The 27860-nt window shown below is 37.1% G+C and overlaps 2 protein-coding genes across 2 annotated transcripts in view; both read right to left on the bottom strand.

The window, feature by feature from the left end:
- LOC145779803 (krev interaction trapped protein 1-like) overlaps positions 1–3937 on the bottom strand; it is a 30307-nt gene extending 26370 nt beyond the window's left edge. Inside the window, exon 1 of the mRNA XM_082591488.1 lies at positions 3927–3937. Coding sequence (XP_082447614.1) covers positions 3927–3937 — 11 coding nt within the window. The remainder of the gene's footprint in view (positions 1–3926) is intronic.
- Positions 3938–9243: 5306 nt separating this feature from the next.
- The window catches only part of LOC145773328 (uncharacterized), a 30916-nt gene continuing 12299 nt past the window's right edge, over positions 9244–27860 (bottom strand). The window contains exons 9-21 of the mRNA XM_082584797.1: positions 27338–27488; positions 25911–25975; positions 24697–24799; positions 24093–24281; positions 23235–23397; positions 22551–22597; positions 21084–21196; positions 20331–20451; positions 19170–19270; positions 17832–18009; positions 16983–17155; positions 16340–16488; positions 9244–10708 (exon numbers count right to left, since the gene is read on the bottom strand). Coding sequence (XP_082440923.1) covers positions 10702–10708; positions 16340–16488; positions 16983–17155; positions 17832–18009; positions 19170–19270; positions 20331–20451; positions 21084–21196; positions 22551–22597; positions 23235–23397; positions 24093–24281; positions 24697–24799; positions 25911–25975; positions 27338–27488 — 1560 coding nt within the window. The 3' untranslated portion in view covers positions 9244–10701. The remainder of the gene's footprint in view (positions 10709–16339; positions 16489–16982; positions 17156–17831; positions 18010–19169; positions 19271–20330; positions 20452–21083; positions 21197–22550; positions 22598–23234; positions 23398–24092; positions 24282–24696; positions 24800–25910; positions 25976–27337; positions 27489–27860) is intronic.

Raw genomic sequence — 27860 nt, 5'->3', positions numbered from 1 at the left:
AACCTAATGAAAGCAAAAATAGTAAATATACCACAAATGTTAAGCTACAAAATAAGTTAAGCTATTGGGAAGTGACTACTGACTAGGCCTATGTATACGGACCGTACAGTGTTCAGTGCATAAGTTTTTGGTAGAAGAAGCTATATTATATAGCAGAGATATTCACAGGATCAGGCAGGATCATTGAAAGTTGGCAAGATCAGGATATATCTTGATTTTCGGGAAAAAGCAGGATCAGGACAGGATTCAAAATTTTTGCAGCTGATCAAATGTTGAAAACAGTGCATAAAACTATTTAAGAACTTAGCCAGATTTTACTCCTCATAAGTAGCCTATACAAGCTACATGACATGAAGTGAGCTATAGTTTCGGTTAGGGATGGTAGAAGCAGGGGATTGCTCACTCAAAAGTAAGGTGGACAATTGGAGGGTCACAATGTTACGACAAAATTTGATGCAACTACAGCTTGAGGTCTACTGCCATAAGTCGCATACTCAGGTGCAGTTTATATGACCTGCCCACATGTGTACAAAATGTGTATCGCCAAAATAAATGTAGGGAATATGTGATATCATGTTCATTTCATAGTATTCAAGTCATGATAATGCAGGAACAGACTTCACGCAACAGTAGGTAGCCTCAAACTCCTGCAGTGAGGTTTTGCAGATTTTCTTGCATCCAAAATTTTAACCAAATATAGCAATTCATTTGATGAGAATGAATTTACCTAAAAGAAAAGAAAACGTTGTGCAGTTATGCTAATTTTTGAACTTCTTAGTAACCCTCCAGTTGTCTACTTCGTAGGAAAAATCAGTAAAGTGAGTCGTCCCAATATTCTACTGTCCCTAGTTTCGGTGTGCACTTGAGTTTTAAATGACATTGACATGGATGTTAAATTTGCACATTGACATCAGAGATTCGGAGTCTGGATTTTCAGGCCACGCATCTGCTCCGGTTCTGAACTTAACTCACTCCACATGTGCTCCGCATCCTGTTGTTTGGGGCAAAACTTACCTCCATAATGAAGTAACTCAGTTAGCATAACTTTGTGAACGCAAAAGCTTCAAGATCAAGCAGCGCTGGTTCGACTTTCGGGGTGTGCGCTTAAGCAACGCATTTCAGGACTGCTCTCCATTCAGCGGCACCTGGTGAATGGAATAATTCCCTGGCAACAACACTTCTACAAACTGAAGGCTTCACTCTGCTAATCTCGATAACCGGCCCTGCATCAAGAGCCTCTACAAGAATGTGAAACTACCAGGAATAACCAATCAAGGCTTTGTCAGTCCGAGGATAAAATTTCAAAAACCAAACCAACCAATTTACATCATTCCCTTCAAAACTTTGCCTTTGAATGGAATAACCGAATGTTGCTGAAAACTGAAACCTTTCACTCAACACTGGCAAGTTGCAAACTTTGCATCATAAAATTAACAGCAAATGCGTATTGCGTAATGTATATCAGAATGATGAAAAAGCACCTCAGTGCTTACAACATCAAATATTACTATTACTGTATTGTAAAAATAAAAATAGCAGCGTTGCCAGAGGAGACAACAATATTTCAAAAGTTGTGTTTCCAGGTGAGCATATGTGATTTTTAAAACAACATCTTGTTTAGTTTTGTTCATATCCTCAGATTTTCATGCGCGGTTGACAAGACTAGAAAGAATTAATCAGTATGTTTGCATCCACTCCGGCTCCAATTTTATAACAAAAATTTAGGCTCCGGTTGAAAACAATCAATCAATTAATCATTTTATTTTTCGTCATTAACGCGTCCGGGACGAAAAAGATACTAACTACAAAAATCGATATAGTATAGACCTACCAGCACGTTAATGAACGGGAAAAGGTGGCAAAACCTTGAAAGGTTTAAAACGTGCCTGAATGAAAAATTATGTAGTAGGCTATATATCAGTAGTTAGCACGGCCACAAAACCAAAAAAACAAATAGCAAAAAATAAAACAAAAACAGAGAGAAGCACACATGTAGTAGTGAATGACAGCCTAATGAAAAGTGTTGTGGATTGAATTTGCCAGTTCCAATATTGATGTGGATGAGCAGTCGTAATAATAATAATAGGATGGAGAAAGAAAACCGGACATAAAAGAAACCCATCCTCAGGCAAAAGCCCGTTTCGATGTGGCCCAGGAGAGCAGGTGTTGAGCTCTTTCTATGGTTAGACTGCACATCACACAGTAGCCTAAGACGATTGAGGTTTGATATCCAGTTTAAGTTATTGTTTCTTGTCCTGGTGGGTGATGGAATGGATGAGCTGCCAACTCCGGCTTTGGAAATACAGCTCCTAGGCTACTCATCTCCAACTGACATGTCATTTGGAATTCAGTAATATTTTTTTCGGCGCTTGTAGGTTTTAAGCCACCCGCGCCCAATGGTTGGCAACGTCTCTTTTGTATTCCTCTTTCATAAAATGGGTGGCTTAAAACCTACAAGCCTCGGTGAATCTAAATAGCAACCCCAAAACAGGCAAATCATTACCGTACAAAAACAAGTCCAATAATTTACAACAAATACCAATCAATATCAAGCACGCAGTTTGATAATTAAAAATTTGAAACATAACTTTTGAAGTTCATACATCACGTTTATTTCAGGAATGACAATTATATGCAATGAGCCAATGACTATATAAAAAAGGATGCAATGTTGATTACAATAAAAAAACTGTTAATTTCAGTATCAAAAACAAGTTTAGAAAAAGCTAAACTGACAAAAAAACAAGCCCAAAAACAACCAACCGACAAATTCAAAAATTTACGCAAACTCGGAAACAACAACCCCAAACGCAAGAAAACCGCAAGGTTGGCAACACTTCTATGCAGTAATTGTTTCAGTGTTAAGGGAGGTGATTTTTGAGATTTCGATTCCACTGCTACTCCATAAACCATACTCCAGTGATGGGCATTATCGGCGATAATTATCGGCGATAAATTTTTATCGTTTATCGTTATCGCTTAATTATTTTTTTCAGTTATCGTTATCGCCAAAGGCAATATTTGATTATCGCCGATAATTAATCGCCGATAAATTTTATTTCGGATCAACACACAAGTGGAAAGACAATGAAAAGTAATACTTTTACTAGCCACCTAGTTCATGAAACTAAAATTAAAACCAGTTCATCTTCAGTGCGTGAAGTGTGTGTGTACAGGTCGTTGTCATGGGAGGAGCACGCCCCCTGCAGCGACGGCCCTGACAACACAATAATTTTTAGAGTTGCAAATTGCAATGCAATGAAATGCATGCAACAAGTCTCTAGTTGTTTTGCTGCAATCGGCAATCGCGAGTGAATTTTACAATTAAAATGTAAGCGCACAGGCGGTACAGATTCCTTTGAAGCGAAGCGAAAAAAATTGGCAAGTGGTTTATGAAAGTGTCGCAATACGAGGCCGCTTTTACATCGGAAACATGGTCTTTCGCACCACCATCACTGAAACAAGTCATTGCAGAATATGATATTGCTTGAAGCATTTGACATGCAGACCGACATCACACTTTTTGCATCTTGTAGTAGTTTTTGCATTACAATAGGCGCATCGAGTTCGAGTTGCGTGGTAAAATTATGCTAAATACAGTATAACCTTTCTCATTTACCTACGCTGCATAGACGAGTGGTGACAGCGCTGGAACGGCAATCGAAAGGGCGCCGGTTCGACACCGCTCATGAGCATACAGTTGCGTATCGAGTTGCGTGGTAAAATTATGCTAAATACAGTATAACCTTTCTCATTTACTTATGCTGCATAGCCGAGTGGTGAGAGCGCTGGAACGGCAATCGAAAGGGCAGGACACTTAAAGGCATGCCTGAAGGTGGACATGAAGATTGGCTTCCTTGCCTTCCCGTCTACTTAATCTAAATCTTCAACCACCGGGCGTAAACCTGAATACGACGATGATTTACCTATGCGACATAGCCAACGCTCAATCAAATATTTTTATTTCCACTAATAATACAGTGCCTATATTGTAATTCTTATTTCAACAACTCAGCGTTCTGCCATTGTTTGATGGTGTTCACAAAGAAAACAGAAAAATTTATCTGAGATTATCAGTATATTACGATAATTATGTTATTGTTCTTGAACAAACACGACTAATTTGACAAGTTTGATGGATTTCACAGTATGCATATTTTTACTACCAATAACGCTTAAGATTACTGATAAATTTTCAAGCATTTTGCGTTTTTTGGAATTTTTTTAATTATTGCTGACTTTGCTGTAAACAGCCCTTTAAGCAGAAAGCAAAATACAAAGTTTGAAATTTTTTATGGTAGTTTCATTTGATTTAATTATTTTGCCTACTGCACGTAAGCGGCAGTGTAACCCAATTGATAAAAGCATCCAACTGGTATCTGAAGGTATAATTATAAGCACGGCGGTTACCTCAGTGGTTTGATTCTGAATCAAGAGGTTGAAGATTGATACCTACTGCCGCTGTTGCGATTCTATTCATGCATAACTTACAAAAAGTTTTGTCCCTTTACAGTATATTATGTTCGATTTTTCGTCATGTTGATGAAAACAGTTCGTGCTGCATGGGATGGGGCAGCGCCAATCGAGAAAAAAAATTATCGTTATCGGACATTATCGGCGATAATTTATCGTTTATCGTTATCGCTTAACTTTTTTTTGATTTATCGTTTATCGTTATCGCTTTAGGCATTTTTCGTTTATCGATTATCGTTATCGCTTAACTGAAAAATGAGTTATCGCGCCCAACACTGCCATACTCCAAGCCAAATCCAATCCGACGTAGAAAAATGATGAGACTGTTGCCTCAAAGTTTGCTACTTCAAAGAAAAAAAACATCTGGAGCGTCTCTCAAGGCTGTCGAAAACACTTGCTACTCCTGCGATCAAGGAGCTTGTCCTATAAGTCTTCCTATCCTATCGATTCCTTTCGTAACTTATTTAAAATCAATTGTTGTAAAATAATGCTTACAGATATTAGCAGGATTACCAGGTTGGCATATTTTATGCCAAATTCCACAAATTTGGCCTTGATTAAAGTGGTTTGGCATCGAAAAATGCTGTTTGGCATATAGCCTACGTCATAGTTTGGCATATTTTTGGCCTTTTCATGGAAGGCATTTTAACATGCAGATATCCAATCCATGGACTTCTGTCCAATCCAGTCACGAACCAATCAGATGCTACGTTGTCTGTCCAATAGTGACCATTCCAGCATTCAGCCAGAGAATTAATTATTACTTTGAACTTTGTTTGGAAATTACAGAAGAAAAAAGAGCAATAGCAGAGGTGGGAATCAAACCCACGTCAATGTAATGACTACCACCGCCCTAACCCAATGCGCCAAGTCAACCGATGGCAAAGCATTGATTTAATTTAGCTAGAATTTGCTTCTTTCCTTTATTCTTCCTGTACGCAACCTTGATGACGTCAAGAACAGCGTAGCTTCTGATTGGTTCGTGGTTTATTAGAAATCTGCTTGTTAAAGCACAGTCTCTATATTAGTCTTTATATAGAGACTGTAGTGTGGTTAAAGTGCCTACTCCTTTTTATTGTTGTTGGCATCAGGGATGCTAGGTTGGCATTTTTAATGGCATTAGTTTTAATTAGTTGGCATTTTTAATGCCACATTTCACGAATTTGGCATTTTTTTATGTTGTTTGGCATGAAAAAATCCTGTTTGGCTATTTTTCAAAATTCTTTTTTCTGAAGAATACTCTCAAGAATGAAGATAACTAGGTTGTGCAATTGCAGCAAGTGTAGGCTGAGCTTTGTTGCAGTTTTACCCATTTTCACGGTCCATTTTTTACCGAATCCATTACTTATTAATGAAGAAGCCTTCGATTTTGCAGCGTTTTGTCTATTTGGCATTTTTTTAGGTCATTTGGCATTTTTTGGCCAGTTGTTTGGCATTTTTTCCATAAGTGGATCTGGCAACCCTGGATTTAGTCTATTATTCCCATGTGCAATTGTGCATTAGAACTCATCATCATTCAAACTGTAGCAAATAAAAATGAATGACATTCCTATATCTGGTCAGGTGGCAAATCAAACAAACTTTTCAAAAAGCGTGACAACGAAAAAAGTTTGAGAATCACTGACTAAAATATTGCGTCATAAACGCTTGAATCCTCCTCAGAATGAAATTAATTATGAGTCTTTATGACACAATAATGTACATTGTGTAATCGGAAAGTGAGCAAATTCTATTACCGGTATTTTATTTTAGTACCAAATTTAAGTTATAAATAGAGTAGACAACCGGAAACAGACATTGCAGTCGGCTACAGCGTGGGTCAGGTGTAGGGGGAGAGTGGGGTTAGTTGGAAGGCGGGGTTAGTTGAAAAGTGGTCATTTTTTTAACTCTCGAGAACTTTTTTAAATATTTACTGCCAACATGTGAAGTAGTTTATAAAAACACATAATCCATGTTAGTTTCGATTTGTTGAGTCAAGGTATACCTGTTTGGCTGACAATTTTGTATTTTCTTACTTTCGAAGTAAAATTTTTGGCGTATTGAAAAACATCTTATGCGTCGATATCGTTAAAGATAGGCAGAAGTTTTTTGGTGTGTGTCAGCTGTAGGTGTTCTACAACACTAAGAAATAAACAAATTTTAGTCCAACGCACCATGCTTCAATATTTTAAGAAAATAGTTTGTCGTATGTTAATGGGGCTAGTTGGAAAATAGTGGGTGGAGTTAGTTGGAAAACGTTTTGATAACGGTATGACTATGTAGTACGATACGAGTATATCGTCGTGGTATGATAATAAGTAGTATAAGCTCCAATGTACTTGTTTTAAGCAGACATACATTGTAAAATTTTAATTTGAATAACTTGGAAAGTGCTATATATGCGGCATCACAAGTTTTAACAATGCGTTTATTAAAAAATGTTTTTACGAGCATTTGATGTAGAATTCATTGCATTTTGATTTTAAAGCAAGTTAACATATTTGCTTACAACTCCATGTAAATGTTTATTGGTTGAAAAAATAGTATCCAGTTCATTGGTGGGCATCAAACTGACGTTTTTCAACTAACCCCAGGCATGGGGTTAGTTGAAAAATCAATTGTATGTTTGTTTATTTAAAATTTTTATTAAAAGCTTAATTGACTCAATACTTATTTTTGGTTGTATGATAGAGGACACCATAGGTGATAGTTTAAGCCGCTTCAAGTTGTCAGGTTATGCACCAATTGCTTTAAATTTTACTTTAAAAAAAAATCTTTCCGACTAGCCCCACTCTCCCCCTACGTCGGAAGGCGTAGACCGATGCATAGCGCTCAAGTCCGCTTTCTCGCAATGCAGGATAAAGATAATAAAACAAACAAACTACCGGTATTATCAATTTTAGTGAGTTTCTCGAGTACTACCTGGAAGACTTCCGCGTACCACAGTTTGAAAACCACTGTTCAAAGCAGTAGCGCACCCAGAAAAAAATTTAGGGGGGGGCTAATTCAGAAATCTAGGCCGAGTGATTTGCGACAATACTGACAGTAGGCCAATGCCCATCTTTTTGATTAATATTTAAAGGCACTCACGGCCCACAACCCACCGGTTGCCGATACATCAAGATTCGTTCTCTCAATCAGATTACAAGTTGGCCTAGTGAACCCCATGCTACTAGCACCATCAGCATCCTCATTCCTACGTCCACTCTCGCAATCTTCTATATATCTCGACTTTTTCGTCATGTTGACAAAATAGAATTAGCTTTCCGTTTGCCAACACAAATAAGTGCGAAAACAGTTTGAACAAAACACTAATTTTACAGTAAATTTGATGTGGACATTTTTCCTACTTACAAAACATTCAAAATTAGTTCGTATTTTCAATTAAAGTTCCAGACGCCTTCGTCTCTCTGCTCCAATGTCGTATACAGGTTTACACCACGAGAGTACGGGAGCATCTGAACTTTAGGGAGTTAACCCTAGCTGTAGCGATACAGGGTTTAATTAGGACGCCCCACTCTAGTAGTGAAATATTTCTCAAAAGGAAATATGCTAGAAATGTGAAACTTCTTGACTTTTAGTTTTTGTTCTTTGCGAATTTTTTAAACCTACACTGGTCATTTCACAATAAGCATTTCGTCTCAGGTGGCTATAGAAATTTTCGTGCAATGCTAGATATATATAATTTAATGTAAATGCAATATAAATGTTACTGCAATTACTTTGAAATGTAAAAACGCCCAAAAATGCCTTATATTTATGAGCAAAAGTAATTTTTTGTTTAGTATAGCATTACTTTATGTTATAATTCAAAACTTTCAATTTTGAAGCTATTTTTGGGAAAATAGAATAAAAACCGACTTTCTGACGTCTTTTCATCTCAAACAATTTATTTCAATAAATTTGTTGGGTAAAAATTTAATTTCTATACGCACAATACACATCGTTATTGTAAAATATTTTGGCTCTGTGATTTTCATAGCTCCCGTTATTAGCGATTAATTAGCCCGGGACTAAGATAACCCGTGACGTGCTAACCGAATACGAAAACAGCTCGTATTAAGATAGAGTTGAAGAAAGGTGCCATCAAAGACCATACCATGGAGAGTTCTTTTTGCATAGATCAAAAATTCTCTGCTGACTCATTTAAAATTTTACGCAAAGGCAAATCCCAATTTGACACCAAAATTCAGGAAGCACTGTTAACGCTACAACCCAAATTCAAACAAACAATTATTTGCTGGAGGCGCGTCCATTTTCCTTAACATTTACTTGATATATTACGTTCCCTGTGGTGCACATTTTTTTGTAGTTATTTATGTTGTTGCTTTTTCCTAATGTAAATTTACCTTGAAGAAGTTGAAATTTATTGCATTTTTTAATTAACTTATTTTCAGATTTCTGATGAGAGCTTAAAGTTAAGCCGTAAACGTTCGACTGTTAAAACTATTTGGAAATATGTAAAATATATTGTTATAATGCTCAGCCCTGTTGTATTGTTGTGTCTTATTCGTATCTAACCTGTAAGCAAAAGGTATAACTTAAATGGAGAACATACAAAAACTTTATTTTTTGTGGCGGGTTTGGGGGGGGCTTGAGCCCCCTTAGCCCCATGCTGGGTGCGCTACTGGTTCAAAGCCTCTGCAAGTAAGCAATACGAAACTGACAGAATTAACTCTTAGCCTAAAGAAGCTTTCTCAATCTGAGAAAGCTTAAAGGATAAAGATTCTTACAATCTATCGATACATCGGGCAAAAAAAATCTCGATATCAACTAACTTGTCTTCTGCCTTTTTTTATTCCGTCACAAAGAACTGTTTTGCTCGCATGTCATCACAAGATATTTTAAGTCTAAGACAACTAACTTACCATATTTACCAAAACAGAGCTTCTAGAAATACGTGAGTAAGCTTTTGTTGATCCAGTAGGCTACGTGCCATGTGCATTGTGCAACCATTAGTTTTAATGTTTATTAAAACGGTACCGTACCTAATTATGAACAAAACACAACCCTGTGAAAGAATGAAAGTACCCGAACATTTAATCAAGCATTTTACATTGATTTAACGTCTGCAGACGTTGAATCAATGTAAAAAATGGTTGATCTGTCTGGGTATGAGTGTAAGTTTACAAAGCTAGGTTTGTCAATTTTCTTCAATGGGCCAGCTAAAGAAATCGTTAATAAAGAAACGACAAAGGTCCTCATTTCAATGGAAAATTACCTGTGTGAATGGCATAACTACTTGAAAAGTTTGTTTCTGTTTGGAAACTTAACATCCGATTACTTTTCATCTAAACATTAAACTTCAGTTTTCCGAATAGAGATTTCCTTTTTTACTAAGGCAGCTATCCTATGATTTTAATAACAAAGAAAAGATGGATAAAATAGAGTGGTAAAAAGACAAATCAAAGGTTTTGAAAGTAAAACCATGAACTGATACACAGTGTTTCTTAAACCTTTTTCATTTTATATCAAATGGCATATTCTTAACACATTCAGTTTACTTTTCTTTTAGTTTGTACGATATAAGTTTAGAACAGGATGTTGTAGGAAAAACTTAGAACATCACACAACTCTGGCGAAAGAGAAATTGAAAAAAGAAAACTAATCGGGAAAAAATGATGATTTGCAAAAATGAGAGAACTTGTATACCTGGGACTGGTATATAAGTCCCCCCCCCCCCACCCCCCTTGGTAACTCATGACAAAGACAGGACTCAATGGACATGGTTCTTTCGTCTTAGTTGTGTGATGTTCCAGCTGTACCGATGTTGTAAGTTACGTCATAATAAAAACTGAGAATACGCTTACTTTACGAATATGTTAACATTGATTCATAGTGCATAAATTAAAGGAAAAAAGATTGCACAAGCCACCTAATATGTACATAGGAAATAGCTCAAGTTTCAATTTGATAGGTTGTTGTAACTTACTTACAAATGCAAAAAAGAAAACTGCCATGCTCATTGACAGTGACATCAAAAGACCACAAAAATAGGCAAACACCACTAACGATTAAACGAGCAAACATCACTGACGACTAAAACCGAATGATAAAGATATATTTTTCAATCACCTTTAATCACAAACACTGAAATAGGTTGTGGATACGCAGGTCAAAATACAATCAAGAATAAAATTCACACTCGGACATTTTGCAAATAAAAACTTGTAAAACTTTGTTTCGCAAAATATTGTTCTTTTTTTGTCATCCTCAATTCTTCCTTTTTGCTTTGAAAATTCCCCGGTATTAGGATCTAAAAGCAAACGAGGAAGCATTTTATCATCACTAGCCTGCATTTACAATTTTAGATGTTTTAATTTATATTTTAGGCCGTATCGCATTGTCTGAAAAGGTAAGGTGAAGTCGAACTTGAGCTTGGTTTATTATAACAGAATTATTATCAAAACCTATTTTGTCATCGAGACATCGTACAGCGCTTCTTTCAAGCCAATACCTTTAAACCCAAGTTTTACTTTCGTTAGTGGAGAGAGTCTGATAAAAGAATAAACAGTTGATTTGCGAGTTAAATGGAATTAAATGCATAAAAAGACAGGCCTGGTATTTTCAAATGATAAACCTACTTTCACCCATTGTGTTAAGCTAATTTTTACATCTGTAGGCCAACCCAAAGTTTTTCGAATATAGTTGTAGGTTCTAGGCTTCACATAGTCTTGTGTTCTCCCGAATTAAACTTTACTGCTACTTTGTCGCAAATAAAATGCCAACAAACACATAAACTTTAAAAGGAAAATGTATCACTATAGCTACAATATTCAAGCTGCATATAATGGGAGTGAATTCCATACCTCAAACAGAAAACTATAAATTACTGGTATTAGAAATAATGCATAGTTGCAGCGTTTTGTGAAACAAAATTGAACAAAGAAAGCTAAAAATATCATACGAAGTGAAATATTACCAAGACCACATAGTCTGGGAGCCTACGACAGAAGATTTCACCCCATAAGGTACAAAAGGTTTGACCCCTTGAAGTTACTGGGGTCAACCATGTCACTCACAAAAAGTATGGAAGATTGACCGCACCGGGTGGATCTGGACCCTAGAGCCCCCTAAAAAGCCCAAAAAGGGGGTTAATTTCACCCCATAAGGTACATGGACCAAACTTGGTGAAAACGAAGTTCTATGTCAGGACATCACAAAAATATCAAATCTAACAATATTTTCGAGTGGAAAGGTGATGTAAGACTCCCCCCAAAGTGACCCCCCAGGGGGTTAATTTCACCCCATAAGGTACATGGACCAAAGTTGGTCAAAACGAAGTCTTATGTCAGGACATCACAAAAATATCAAATCTAACAATATTTTCGGGTGGAAAGGTGATGTAAGATGCCTTCAAAGTGACTTCCCTTAATGTGACCCCCTCGGAAGGTTTATTCCACCCCATAAGGTACATGGACCAAACTTGGTCAAAATGAAGTCTTATGTCAGGACATCACAAAAATATCAAATCTAACAATATTTTCGGGTGGAAAGGTGGTGTAAGATGACTTCAAAGTGACTTTCCTTAATGTGACCCCCTCGGAAGGTGTATTTCACCCCATAAAGTACATGGACCAAACTTGGTCAAAACGAAGTCTTATGTCAGGACATCACAAAAATATCAAATCTAACAATATTTTCGGGTGGAAAGGTGATGTAAGATGTCATCAAAGTGACCCCCAGAGGGTTTATTTCACCATAGAGTACATGGACCAAACGTGGTCAAAACGAAGTCTTCTAGGGCACCACAAAATATCAAATCTAACAATACTCTCAGTTGGAAAGGTGATAAAAGACCTACCCAAAAGTGAATCTCCTCCTATAGTTTAATTTACTTCATCCCTTTCTCGAACCAACCTTGGTGTAACGAAAGTGCTATGCCAGGACAGTACGAATGGATTAAATTTAAAAATATTTTTATATAGGTTTTGATGAAATACATTCACAAGCTGTCCCATGATGCATGAAATGGAACTATAGCCTACTTTACAAAAAGTTTTTGTATAAATCATATTAAGTCAATCGAAAAAAGGCAACAGGACATGACAATACATGGCTTTGTAACACCAAAAACAGAAAGTACACAAGAAGCATATAGGCTACAGTAGCCAGAAAATTGATCCAAGATCTTGATACCACCACTAAATGTGGACTTAATCGAACAGCTGACTATCCAAATCAAAACGTTTCGAAATGAATCATTTGGAACGTTAATTTAGGCAGTAATGAACATTTTCCAGCTGCTACAATAAATAACCTAATAAACCCAATGCAGTAAATTTTTATTTAATGCCATTTGCTTCATGTCTCCAATCAGTTATCGTAACTGTTCATTCATAAACAGAGATTGTTCGTGTAAATGTAAACGGTCGTTTCTTTATTCTTCATTGTCACTGCTGTCGCTTTCACTTTCTTCATCTTATTCTTCAGATTCATACAATTCTCCTGTTATATACAGAGATAAAGCAAGCTGTCTGCGATGTACCAGCCCCAAGCAATGTGGTTATCCGCACGTCTGACACTGACTGTCTTGTAATTGGCTTAGGTTGCTATGGAACTTTTGATCCTTCATTAAAGATATGGATAGAAGCTGGCTTGCAAAGCAATAACACGCAGCGGTACATCAACATCAACCAGCTGCATAGGCCTACCGCACTTGGAGTGACGATTTGCAAGTGTTTACCTGCATATCATGCCTTTACAGATTCTGATTACACCTCGTCATTTAGCAGGAAAGGGAAAGTGCGGCCGCTGAAATTACTCCAAGGAAACCACGAAGCGCAGGCAGCTTTTAGCCAACTCGGACACGACAAAGAAATTAGTGAAGACACTATCATCGCCATAGAGAACTTTGTGTGTAACATGTACAAAAACAAGAAAATTAATTATGTCAACGAAGTCCGTTTACAAATGTTTTTAGACGGCTACAAACCCAAAAAAGAAAATGAAAGGATATCATGCATACCAGAAGCTACTGTAGATAGTAGTACTCTACCACTTTGTTTACGAGTACTTCTCCAGAAGACAAGGCGCACACATCTCATCACAAGATGGTGGTTATCTTCAACTAGAAGTGAACAAGCAGCAACGTTGCTGCTAGAGTATGGCTGGAAAGAAGAAGGAGGTTCTTATAAAGTGGTGTGGTTTGAAGGTAAAGGTATAAAGCATCTTTAGATGTCTCTGCGTGGAATCTGATCTCATCCAGGAAAGTCAAGAAGAAGGTAAACAGCATTGGATGTCGCTTGGGTTACCCTTTATAAATATAAAACTTTCTCCTGGTCTATCAGTCGTTTACTTTCTTACTGTAAACATTAGCCAATAACTGGCTGTAAAGTTTCGTTTTAGGAACCTATAACCAATAGTTTCTGCAATCTTGAGAAAAATGCCTGGGTGCACTAAATAACAAATAAATGTTGAACTTTTTCCAGTTAATAGTAAGTTGCAATGTTGCATTATTCGAAGAAAAATAGACGTCTGTAAAAGATAATAAAATTACTATTGTATGTTACGCATATCTGTAGTGCATAATAGCAATTGTTTCGTACAGTCTTTATTTCTCTGTATATAACAGGAGAATTGTATGAATCTGAAGAATAAGACGAAGAAAGTAAAAGCGACACCAGTGATTGATTGATTGATTGAATCTTTATCCTCGGACTGGGAAAGCTTCTTGCAGAGCTTAATCCTGGCAGTTTCGCATACTTGTAGAGGCTTTGAATCACTGGCGCAGGCCCGGTCACCGAGATTGACAGAGTGAAGTTTCCGATTGTTGAAGGCTTGTTGTCGGGGAATTATTCCATCCATTAGATGCCGCTGAATGGAGAGCAGCCCTTAACGTGCGTTGCTCAAGCGCACACCCCGAGAGTCGAACCAGCGCCGCTATTGATCTTGAAGCTTCTTCGTTCCAGAAGTGACGCGCTAACCAATTGAGTTACCGTTTACATTTACACAAACAATCTCTGTTTATGAATGAACAGTTACAATAACTGATTGGAGACATGAAGCAAATGGCATTAAACAAAAATTTACTACATTGGGTTTATTGGGTTATTTATTGTAGCAGCTGGAAAATGTTCATTACTGCCTAAATTAACGTTCCAAATGATTCATTTCGAAACGTTTTGATTTGGATAGTCAGTTGTTCGATTAAGTCCACATTTAGTGGTGGTATCAAGATCTTGGATCAATTTTCTGGCTACTGTAGCCTATATGCTTCTTACGTACTTTCTGTTTTTGGTGTTACAAAGCCATGTATTGTCATGTCCTGTTGCCTTTTTTCGATTGACTTAATATGATTTATACAAAAACTTTTTGTAAAGTAGGCTATAGTTCCATTTCATGCATCATGGGACAGCTTGTGAATGTATTTCATCAAAACCTATATAAAAATATTTTTAAATTTAATCCATTCGTACTATCCTGGCATAGCACTTTCGTTACACCAAGGTTGGTTCGAGAAAGGGATGAAGTAAATTAAACTATAGGAGGAGATTCACTTTTGGGTAGGTCTTTTATCACCTTTCCAACTGAGAGTATTGTTAGATTTGATATTTTGTGGTGCCCTAGAAGACTTCGTTTTGACCACGTTTGGTCCATGTACTCTATGGTGAAATAAACCCTCTGGGGGTCACTTTGATGACATCTTACATCACCTTTCCACCCGAAAATATTGTTAGATTTGATATTTTTGTGATGTCCTGACATAAGACTTCGTTTTGACCAAGTTTGGTCCATGTACTTTACGGGGTGAAATACACCTTCCGAGGGGGTCACATTAAGGAAAGTCACTTTGAAGTCATCTTACACCACCTTTCCACCCGAAAATATTGTTAGATTTGATATTTTTGTGATGTCCTGACATAAGACTTCATTTTGACCAAGTTTGGTCCATGTACCTTATGGGGTGGAATAAACCTTCCGAGGGGGTCACATTAAGGGAAGTCACTTTGAAGGCATCTTACATCACCTTTCCACCCGAAAATATTGTTAGATTTGATATTTTTGTGATGTCCTGACATAAGACTTCATTTTGACCAAGTTTGGTCCATGTACCTTATGGGGTGGAATAAACCTTCCGAGGGGGTCACATTAAGGGAAGTCACTTTGAAGGCATCTTACATCACCTTTCCACCCGAAAATATTGTTAGATTTGATATTTTTGTGATGTCCTGACATAAGACTTCGTTTTGACCAAGTTTGGTCCATGTACCTTATGGGGTGAAATTAACCCCCTGGGAGGTCACTTTGGGGGGAGTCTTACATCACCTTTCCACTCGAAAATATTGTTAGATTTGATATTTTTGTGATGTCCTGACATAGAACTTCGTTTTCACCAAGTTTGGTCCATGTACCTTATGGGGTGAAATTAACCCCCTTTTTGGGCTTTTTAGGGGGCTCTAGGGTCCAGATCCACCCGGTGCGGTCAATCTTCCATACTTTTTGTGAGTGACATGGTTGACCCCAGTAACTTCAAGGGGTCAAACCTTTTGTACCTTATGGGGTGAAATCTTCTGTCGTAGGCTCTCGGTCTAACAGGCAATTGCCATCTTCAGTGAAAAAATTCAATTTAACTCTTTTAGGCCAATGTGTCACTGTTGCTTTCAAAAATATTTAAGATATTTTACAACTAGGTGCCGGAAAATAGATTGTGCTTGGTAGTCAAATGTAGTCTATAACGAAGCAAGAATGGCGATATAAAATACGTGTTTCGGCCAATGAAAATTGGTTGTTATTATTGTTGAAAGCGAAAAAAAAGTGGATTAATTTTCGACACGATTTTTGAACCAAGAAATTTTTTTTGCTGTTTAACTTCTAACTACGTTGCAAATTAAATTAAGTTAAATTTAATTTATAGTTTTAATTCTTTCTTAGTAAAGTATTTTACTTGGTGAAAATTATATCTTCGTCATTCTTTTTCATCTTGATTTTCATCCGAGGTTGTCGGAAGTCAATATCAATCGAAGAGGACTTTTTAATGTACTCGCTGGCATTGAGATCTTGTTCTTCGATATCATGGAAAGTGTCTTCATCCACCTGAAAAAAATCGATTTAAATTCCTGTCCAATAAGTCATTAAAACTAAGTCCCTTTTGGCGTGGGTGCTGGTGAAGTACGCGCCCTAGTAGTTCAGTTCAAGTTAATGGCCATGGTGAGTTTGTACATGATTTCCTACATTCAAATCACCCCCAAAGGAAGATGCTAATGTTTTGAAAAAACATTGAATAACAACTAGCAACTCAATATGCAACGGCAACGGAGATTTCACCACGGTCTTTTCCATCTGTCCATCTGTTAGATGCGTGTATCATGCGTTTGAAAAGATGTTATGTTTAGTATAGGTAGAGCATTGTTCAGGTTTTTCAACATTTACCATTTCGATTATATTTTTAACCCTTTGGCTTCCTAATTTTGTATCAATGAAACATTTCACCTTGTGGATTTCAGTTAAGTGACACATTTTACTTGGAAATATAAGTCGTATCTGTTTTTACAGCTAAGGTGATGACAGCTACAACCAAGAAAACTTACAGCCATAAAGTGAAGTGCTTGCTTCATTTTCAAGCTTACGGCTTCTCCGGCCTTGACGTTTTTTCTGCTGAAAAGTTTTCTTCCATTTTTAAAGACAGCGACTTCGCAACTTTTGACGTTGTCTGCATTAGCATAAACTAACACGCTCCCATCGTCCGTTTGCATTCCTTCATCTGAAGAGCAGTAACAACATTGATTAGCTGGAGAAACACAGTTGGTGTTTACAGTATATAATACGATGACAACTCTTGACAGTGTTATTTGCCAGTGTAGCTCTGAGCGAACCAAATCAGTTGTTTTCTTTAACAAGTGGTGGTCGAGTGGTTAGCGCGTTGGGCTCGCAGTCGAGAGCCTGCATGTTCGACTCCAGCCACCCGCACTTGCTGTTGTTTCTCTGGGCAAGAAACTTTACGATAATTGCCTCTACCCAGTGATCGATTTCGAGTAATGGGTAGTACCAAATTTCAGTCATAAGTAGAGTAGACAACCGGAAACAGACATTGCCGTCGGCTACAGCGTGGGTCAGGTGTACGTCGGAAGGCGTACACCGATGCATAGCGCTCAAGTCCGCTTTCCCGCAATGCAGGATAAAGATAATAAAACAAACAAAAACAAACTTGCTTCAAAACTAGCAAAATTAACTTGACTTGGTGTTAAGTATCTGACATTTAGATTCGTTACTTCACTCGACTACTTTTGCCACATTACGCTAAATTTGCATCTTTACGCCTTTACATAATTTTGTGTACGTCAACTGTGCGTCATTACGTTAAATGGGTAATTTTTACCCCACTATTGTTTTTACAAAACTTAGCAATAAAAAATAGGAACAGTAATTTAATAAATTACGGAAAAATAATTCTGGAGGTGATTTTCCATCTTCGATTATCTCAATCTCCCAAACGTCCCCTGCTTCAGCAAAGAAGGGCCCAGTTGTTCTCAAAAGTCCAAACACCCCAGGCGCAGTGTCTATTACAGCAATTTCAATTCCTGGAGGAATCCTCATCGGACCTACCGATGCTGGAGACTGCAAAATGATGAATTCTTTCAGATAAAAAACTTGATGATTTGTGCATTGGTTTAAAGCCTGGAGACGTTAAAACAATGTAGAATAAAACTGGACTATTATTCTCTTATCATACAACATGTGTCGTCATTATCAACTGGATTGTCAACTTCGTGGCTGGGTGATGAGAGCGTCTGCACGGTGGTACAAGGTTATTGGTTCGATACCCATCAGGAGCATGATTATGAACTCAAGAACAGGCAATTATGTATTTGGCAGGACACTTAAAGGCGTGCCTGAAGAAGGACACAAAAATTGGCTTCCTTGCCTTCCCGTCCACTTAATCTAAATCTTCAACCACCGGGTGTAAGCCTGGATAGGACAAAAAAAAAGCAAAAAATTTTAATTATATTTTAATACTTTTGTTTGTCGTATCCAGGCTTACACCCGGTGGTTGAAGATTTAGATTAAGTGGACGGGAAGGCAAGGAAGCCAATCTTCGTGTCCTGGCGTGCTTGAAGAAGGACACAAAAATTGGCTTCCTCGTCTTTCTTCCACTTAAATCGAAATCTTTAAACAACGGGCCTTGATAGGACAAAAAAAAAGCAAAAAATTTTAATTATATTTTAATTTTTTTGTTTGTCGTATCCAGGCTTACACCCGGTGGTTGAAGATTTAGATTAAGTGGACGGGAAGGCAAGGAAGCCAATCTTCGTGTCCTGGCGTGCCTGACGAAGGACACAAAAATTGGCTTCCTCGTCTTTCTTCCACTTAAATCGAAATCTTTAAACAACGGGCCTTGATAGGACAAAAAAAAGCAAAAAATCTTAATTATATTTCAATTTTTTTGTTTGCCGTATCCAGGCTTACACCCGGTGGTTGAAGATTTAGATTAAGTGGACGGGAAGGCAAGGAAGCCAATCTTCGTGTCCACCTTCAAGCATGCCTTTAAGTGTCCTGCCACAGACACAGCCGCATGCTCTTGAGCGGTGTCGAACCGGCGCCCTTTCGATTGCCGTTCCAGGGTTCTCACCACTCGGCTATGCAGCCCCACGATTTTAATTATATCCGATAAATCTTGTATTTAGTTTCTACATAAACATTAAATACTTCTTATAAAGTCCCAAAAAAGACAATATTGGGTATACTTTGCCGTCCTGGATTAGAGCCACTTGACTTACCTCTGCTATTTGGCCCCCAATCCAAGGTGTAATGTAACTTTCTTCTTCGTCAATTTCAACTTCACTTTGAAACAAAACGAACCATGTTTCCTTTTCTGTATCTGAAATGCAACGCAATAACTTTTTTGGTTCATAAGAAAAACGTGATGTCTCTTTTTTATGGTTGGGATATCAAACACTTGTGTTCCACCAATGGTGTTTTAGGGGTATTTGATGCAAGTTTTATTTGACTGAAATAAAGTAAAACCAAAACCAAAACGTAAATAAAAAGTAAAAGGAATACAAAAACGATTTGCTTCAAAGCAAAATTTGTTTCGAGTCATATGTCATACTGCATCCAATTGCGCATTGGGACTTTCACAACGTTTAATTTACTTCGCTACTTATCGCCAATACGTTTGGTTCGACAATACCATCTCAGTCATGTTAGCGTGCTCCTACGTTATTTTTCACTCTTTCTTTAGTTAATATTGATGCACTTTCTACGTATTTTATACTGTGCTATCAATATTACAGAATGCACGTTCATTATAGTCTAATCTCGTGTTGCTAATGCTGAGGCAGCCTAGTTTATAAATCTTGGTGACAGAGATAGACACACAACATATTCCATGCAAAAACTTAGCTAACAAGACTTTGAAAGCCAAACCGTCTCCATATAGCAAATATAAAACCTGTGCTTCCACTTAGCGTTAAAAATAGGCGAAGTGGACTCATGGGCGAAACACGATATCTATCGCTGACAATTCTTGCTACAATCGGCTGCCGAAAAAAATATGGCAGATTGGCATATTGGAATGTGTACGTCTATTCCACACATTCGGTGTTAGTAATAGCACAATAAAAAGTTCTAAAATAAACATGTGACATATAGAACATATCATACAAGTTGGGTACTCTTGGTATCAGCGATAACACCAAAAGAAAACATCAAATGATATATATACTGTATACATGTATAACAATTGCTATATGTAGGCTATAAATTTTTATTTCAAAAGTACTTTTTACAATGCAATAATAATTATTAATTTACTTTATAGCCATAGCCTACAATGATTTGTGAACATTTATAGCACTCCAGTTACAAAAGTAAAATGCATATGTATTGGCGTTGAAGCAAGTAGGCTAATCATAAATCGAAGGCTATGCCATACTTACAGTTTGTTAATGTCACGTCCACTGGCTTTGGTTTGGGCTCCTTCGAGTCACCGCTGACCGATGACGTAACCTTAGAGATGGAGTTGTCGCGCTGAGGGACCTTCTGCTTCACCGATATTCTCTAAACGTCAATAACATCATATATATGGATAAAAAAATGTTTTTGCTCTTTTAAAACAAAAGGACACACATTTACATTGATTTAAAGTTGAATAAAGCACAACTAACATCTCTAAAAGGACAAAATTTAATTGGGAAAGTGAGGTACGAAAAGCTCATGACCGTGAACAATGGCGCATTGTCATCATCTCATCAACCCTCAATACGAGGAAAAAAACATGTTGATGATAATGAAAATCAAAGTTAATTAATTGTTGGCTACAAAAATTTATAAAAAAATTCTAAAGTAAAAATCTTTTAAATTATCAAGCATATGTAAGCTAGTAGGCTACATAGGCTATAAACAGTTTCTACGCTTTTAGCAATAAATAAAACAGTAAGAAACTCATTCTCAATCACTCGATGTCCTTGGGCCAAGTATTTTAAATAAGTAGCCTACCTATGAAAAGAAATATATAATGTGATTTACAGCAACAGAAAGCTGGACACTCTGCAACATTGTAAAAAAAAGGAATAATTTAATCTTACAAGAAATAAAAAACCTACTGTATTGTTAACGTGGTTGGCAATCTTGAAGTGTTAAGTCACTAAACAGAATGCATTGCCGGTAAGAACTTTTAATATGTCACACACCTGATGTCCTCCTATGTTACGCACGGATTGTGAGAAAGTAGCTCTTTTCCAATCTTTTTTCATATTGTCTGTTTCTGTTGAAGCTTCAGCAGACGGTTGCGATGACATAGAATCTGCATAATTGTATTTTATATCTAGTGTATGGTGTATAAATATACCATGTATTGCAATCTAAAAATATTGTATTTATTTAATTATGATTAAAATCATCCATACTATCAAATCATTTATTTATTTGTATTTATTATTGTTCGTTGTTCCCAAGGACTTTTAAATCTTATTTCACACATCCTTATCTGAGGAATCATGGATAACCCGATAGGTTTCGATGTTTTGCCATATTCTTTAAACGTGATAAAGCTGTATCGCACTCTGTAGGTTGAGTGTTACGAGATTTTGGTGGTCGCCCTCCGTCTTTTTATTTCCCAATGATTTCCAGCATAGTTTGGTTGTTGCATTTATATTGTTTCATTTGTGAATGGAGTTCTGAATGGAAGTTAAGCGCCACCAGACTCTATTCGTTCATCCCCGACGCCGACACACGCCCCATCGGCCTAACACTACCAAGACAGGCATGGGTGCGCCTCAACTGTCTCCGTACGGGCGTCGGGCTTTTCCGCTCAACCATGCACCAATGGGGAATGGCCTCTTCCTCCTCCTGTGAATGTGGTGCCGAGGAACAGACCGCAGACCACATCATCAATGACTGTTCCATCTTCAAGCCACCTAACGGAGTGGAAGGTCTGCATGCCATGAATGATGAAACCAAAGACCGGCTGCTCTCTAGCAGCCTTCCAGTGTAGTCCGGGAACATCGTAAATCTGGGGTGGTAAAAGGATAGACTCTCGGCCTGAGAGGCTCACACGACGACGACGACGATTTGTGACGTATAAGATATTCACTCGATTGTTCACTCAATAAACGAAACACTTAAGGATAATATCAACAGTACTTGTGTTTCCCAGCAACGATAGCAGGGGGACATTGATTACGTGCTCCCAATTTTTATCGATTAGCTATTGCTCGACAAAACTAGGGATTGTAAATCATAGGGATGCGAAACTTCATCCGCTTTTGGCTTATCCGCAACATTAGAAGGGTTACGTTTTTTCCTAATTTACAAAATATTTTACTTTTTATGGGTTATATAAGAAGAGTTAAGTTGGTTTTAAAGTAATTTAATGTTTTTAGTTGAAAGCAGGCCTGCAGTAAAGCGTAAAAAAATGTCAAATTGGCAATTGACCCTTCTAATGTTGAAGGAACAACGGAGTTGCGCGTCCCGTAATGTACCGTCCCTAGACAGAACACTTGAAGATAGCTGAGTGAGTTCATTTGATTAAACTTCCAATTGTCGTGTTATATAGATGTCTTCAGATGCTATTGAAATTCAACACGCTACTGTTTTACTATTTCCATGTCACACCAAATATTCTACGTTATTTTGAAAGCATAGAATAGGCTACTTACCAGCAAAAGAATACGGATTTTCATTTTCTACAGCTAAGTCTGTAGTTCTGAACACATAGAAAACAAAAGCATTATTGATATCTCAGCTGTTTATGTGGTTAAACAGCATTAAGGTAATTAGTTGTCAGACAAAACCAAGACATCTGGTCACTTTCTTCTTGGACTTCATCACGAACAATACATGTGCATTTAATATTAGTACAATAGCATAGTTATTCAACCCTGTAGGCCTACAATGTATATATCATTTATTTTTGCACTTGCTTTAACCTCCGTACTCCGCTTATGCTTAAACATATCAACCAAGAAAGGCAAAACATTATACACGAAGAAAGTCAATATTAAAAGTTAAATGAGTTTGGTAGTATTCGTTTCCCTAGATTTGTGGTAATAGTTATCGTTACAATACCATATAATATTATATAATATGCACTATGCAGTAGATTATTGTGGCTGCTTATGTTTGCGATAATGAACAAAAAACGAAATTGATTACGGTACCGAATTTTTTTTTTATAAAAACCGCCCCGAATATAAGCCGCATAAATTATCACAAAAAAAGTTTCCAAAACGGGGTTTGCAGTTGACTAAATGCGGTAGTAGGTTTGTTACAGCAAGGCCGCCCTCCCTTCAGGACAAACCTCTAGCTATGTCGATTTCTTCAACGTGTTAGCAGTTTTGTACCTAGCTTGTGATGTCATAGATGCACTGTCAGCATCACTGGTGGCAGCATCAGATGAACCTGGCTGTGGTGTCCGCTGTCTTGGAGGCTTTATAGGAGCTTTAGTTGACGGATTTGCAGTTTCAATTTCGTTCATAAGATCAAAGTCGTCTGCTTTAGCGATTTCTAACAAAGCATTATATGTAAGCCTATAACTTCAGAAATAATTTAGCTTTATGACAAAGGTGATTGAAGCACAAAGGCATTAAGTTGAATAACGTTATTCAAACAAATTCAAAAGTAAACTCTGAAGGTTTTGACACAATGACACACCACTGCTTCTAGTCAGGTAAACATAATCAAGTAGGCTACACCCGAAAACATTCATCAGTGTAAACATTATCAAAAAAGACAGGCAAGACACAACAATACAACAGGGTTGAGCATTAGTTTTCTACACTATTGCTTTTAATCGATGCGTCTTTCTTGGTGTTTATAGTCAGTTAGCTAGTTACCGACAAGAAGTTGAAATTTATTGCATTTTTATAAATATTTTCAGGTTCCTGATGAGGGCTTAAGTTAAGCCGAAAACGTTTGACTGTTACACTATTTGTAAATATGTAAAATATTTTGTTACAATGCTCAACTCTGTTGTATTGTTGTGTCTTGCCTGTCTTTGATACAAGAAAGCAAACTCTCTCCCAAAATTATATTATATCAAAAAACCATACGCAATATTTCATTTTTAAATTACACATGTCAATGATATGCACAAGATTCATGACAGAACCATTTTTACAGTTGAATTTGTCGAGTTCCATTCTCTGCACTTGCCCTTGTATAGCCTTTCCCTGGAATAGCCTTTCAACTTATTTTCTTACCTGATGACGACGTTGACATCACAATGTAAGTCTCCGACTCATCACTGTCAGAGGAAGAAGAAGAATCATGTCCGCTCCAGTCATGATCACCGGAATTATCATCAGAATCATCACTGTTACCCCTTGAAGAGTTTGGAGCAACGATTTCTCGTTCTTCCACAGACTGATCGTCTTCATATTGGTCATCAGCTGAATAATTTCATTGCTTTTCAATTATCACTTCAGAATAATATGACGTTTGATTTCGTTGCCCTCCAATAAACAAGAGTATTTAGTAACCATCGCTTTCTGAATTGTTAATCATTTTAAGATGTGACCATTTTAATTACGACATTAATTTATGTTTTTCTATATACCTCGCAACCTTTCCAATTGAGGAGTGTAGTTTCAGAAATATTTAAGTCTCAAAATGACACTTTTGATCAAGCAAAAAAATTAAAATGACACAACAATATTGATGCTTTGACAAAAAAACATGCTTAGTCACTTTTTCAGAGCATCAAGGGGCATATTTACTGCGTTGGAAATAATTTAATGCATTAGGCCTATACAGTAATATGATCGTTTACAGCGCACCCAAAAATACTCTAATAGAGCTATTTACCATCAAAACATTGATTATCTTGAATCTTTTTTGCACTTCTTTTCCGCTCCAGGCTTTCCTTTGCTTTGGTGTATTTTCCAACAGCAGCATTTTTATTTGTCTTCTAAACATTAACGCCAAATTGTTGTAACATTGAAAACTTCAAATTGGATTTTATATACTCTAAAGCAGGGGTGTCCATTGTCCAAAGTCCGGCCTACGATACTTTTTGTGCAGCCCACCCCTAATTTTGCACAATGTGTTATTTTTGGCCGGCAGACACATGCAAATTCAATTTGCATTTTTTTTAAATTGTTGAAGACAGTATTTTTTCACCCTTAAATTCAGGCGAAAAAAATTAATTATTGATGTCTCATCATCGTAAAATCAACTATTATTGCCTGAGAGTGTTGTAATAAGTGATACAGTCGAGCATTCATTCATTTTCTTGTCAGCAAATTCAACGACCGCTGCTAATTGAGCTTCTTTGCGAAGCCGACAGCGACATCCTTCTCTCGTACCTTTTTACCAGCGGCTGGATAAAACAAATTTCCAGAAATGCAAAAGTTAGCAGAAAAAAAAATGTTGAGCTTGTTCGCTTCAACATATTTGTGTGAGCAGACGTTCTCGTTTATGAACTTGAACAAGAACCGTTAGGGAATAAAGCTGAGCAGCTCCCATCTACTTGATGTTTTACGCTTGATGTTCTACCATTAACCTCGAAACAGACTTGACCTCGGTATAGACATCAAAATATCAGTTTTTTTTATTGTTGACACTAACAATCTAACATGGCTGTGTTTTACAAAGCTTTTGGGTGCGTTAATTTCTGATAAAAAGGCAGATAACTTATGCTGCCTAACTTGTGATCGACTCCCGTAAGAAACAATTAACACATGTCTTGGTAAACCTCGTAATGGTAAGCTGGAAAGGAAGACGGGATCAGACTAATATAATTTTTGTCACCAAGCAAAAGCTTAGACAGCGCATTTTAATTCAAAACCTCTAGTTATATATTCGATATCTAACAACGTTGAATCTAACAAATGTCGTTGTTACTGCAAAATTGTTTGTTAAAAATAACTGTACAGAGATTTTAATGGGGTATAGCCTAGTAAAAAAAAATTAACAGAAAAAAACGTTTATTGCACAGCACTATAAAATGATACACCGTTTATCTTATGATAATGATAAAAATTCTTTTCCGGATCAACTTCGATTAGACTCATTCTTACCTTTTCAAACAATGGCTTTTTTGTTGAAGAATTTGGACTGCCTGAAGAAGAAGGTGCAGATGAATCTAAAATAAAAAATAAAGATGTTGAGCAAAAATATACAAGACAACAGTATTTTACAATTAACCCTACTTGTGTATACAAAGTTCTAATGCTTTTAAATTGGTAACTTGGTGAAAAAAGTGAGAAATAAAAGCAGACGACCAAAACGAAAATAGAAGAAACATTGAGGACATGGAATACGTGAGTTTACAAGAAAAGGATGCTTAAAGAATCATTATGGAAACGGAAAATCCGCACCGGTTAGCCTATATCAGGGCTACTCAACTAATTCTTGCTACAAATCGGCTGCCGAGAAACCTACTCAACTAATGTTAGCAAAGGTCCATTTTGACAAGTTGAATATTTTTGCGGTCCGGTGAATATTTCATATGCAACCACGAAAATTAAAGAACCAGTAGCCTACGAGCACCGAAGCACTTTTCAGGTAGTATGTAACACGACTTGGATTTTTGTCTGACACAAACAAAGAAATAAAAAAGGGAAAAATGTATTGTGTTTCTTTGTAGTGTAGCTGTGTGGATCGCACATCAGAGAAGACGGCAAAGCGTTGGGGGGTCTGGGGGCGAAGCCCCTAGCTCCTTGGATAATTACAAAAAAGTGTTTTCCCTAATGGAAGTCTGTTTAAAGAGGCCCTAAAATGTGGCAATGAGATTATTCTTCCAGAAGCCCGAGGTCCACCTTCAACACCCAGAAGGTCCGGATTCGGACCGCGGTCCGCCAGTTGAGTAGCCCTGGCCTATGTCATACAGATAGATTAAAGAAAGCTATAGTATAGGAAGTGATGAAGACATTTAAAAGTCGACGCTCAAAAGAAAGTAAGTTGGACAGCCATCGATAACACACAACTGTGGTTTGGTAAGGCAGATAAGGAATCGTTTGAACTTGGTCGATGACCAGGGGAGTAGCCAGTACAAAATTTCGAGGTGGGGGTGAATAAGTGTATGTAATGTTGAAAAAATGCCTTAAAATTGCACATTCTAGGAGCACTTTAAGCCTAAAGCAATAGTAAAACTTAGTCAAGTGATGTTGTAATAAAGTGTGATATTTTTATCTAAAATTTTTTGGGGGGGGCAATTGCCTTCTTTGCCTCCACCCGACTACGCTTCTGCCAATGATGTACAGTATTGTATCAGGGTAACCAAGCCTGCTACGTCAGTTAAAACACAACTATACCTATTCAAGTACAGCACAAACACTGATGGCTGATTCCCATCAAAATAAAAAGCGAATATCCAGCTTGCAAGATGTGTGCGTTCGGCCTAATTTACTACACCAACTAGCTAAATGTGTTAGAAAACTATTCATTAAATATAATTTTGTTTCTTGTTTTCTTTTAGCTTATTCGAAAAACAGTTTACACTAACTCGAGCTATCTACATAGTTGCTTGATAGCTTGTTGGTTTGGGAAGAAGCATTTGGGTCACTATCCGGATTGATAGAATTTAATTTCTTTTTTTCACTTCCAAGTCTCCCAACTCCTGGTTGCGACCAAACTGTAGTACAAGAATCCAATATCTAGAACCATAACATGAAAAACTGTAATTTTACATTTTTTTTCAATCTGTGTGGTTGTGATAAATAGCAGATGATTCCTTTTTGTTCCGTGGAAGAGAAAATACATAAAAAAATTGCCATTACAATAATAGTGATGCTAAGATTGAAAATCTCTATGGCACTTTAAAAGATCCTTTTACGACGCCACCCCATTCAAAAACATTTAGTTTTATTTCAAAGCAGATATAAATTTATCTTATCAACGTGTCTCAACAAGAACGTATGACTTCCACTTGAACATCTCCAGCTACATCTAGAATTAAATTCGATAAACTCAGATTTTTATTCATCTAGGTTACCACAAGGTATTAAATTACGAGAATAAAAAGCATG

This window comes from Aplidium turbinatum, chromosome 1 (assembly GCF_918807975.1).
Source record: "Aplidium turbinatum chromosome 1, kaAplTurb1.1, whole genome shotgun sequence".
NCBI classification, from domain to species: domain Eukaryota; kingdom Metazoa; phylum Chordata; class Ascidiacea; order Aplousobranchia; family Polyclinidae; genus Aplidium; species Aplidium turbinatum.
Note: the sequence above shows the minus strand (reverse complement) of the source record. Positions and strands in the feature narration are given on the sequence as shown.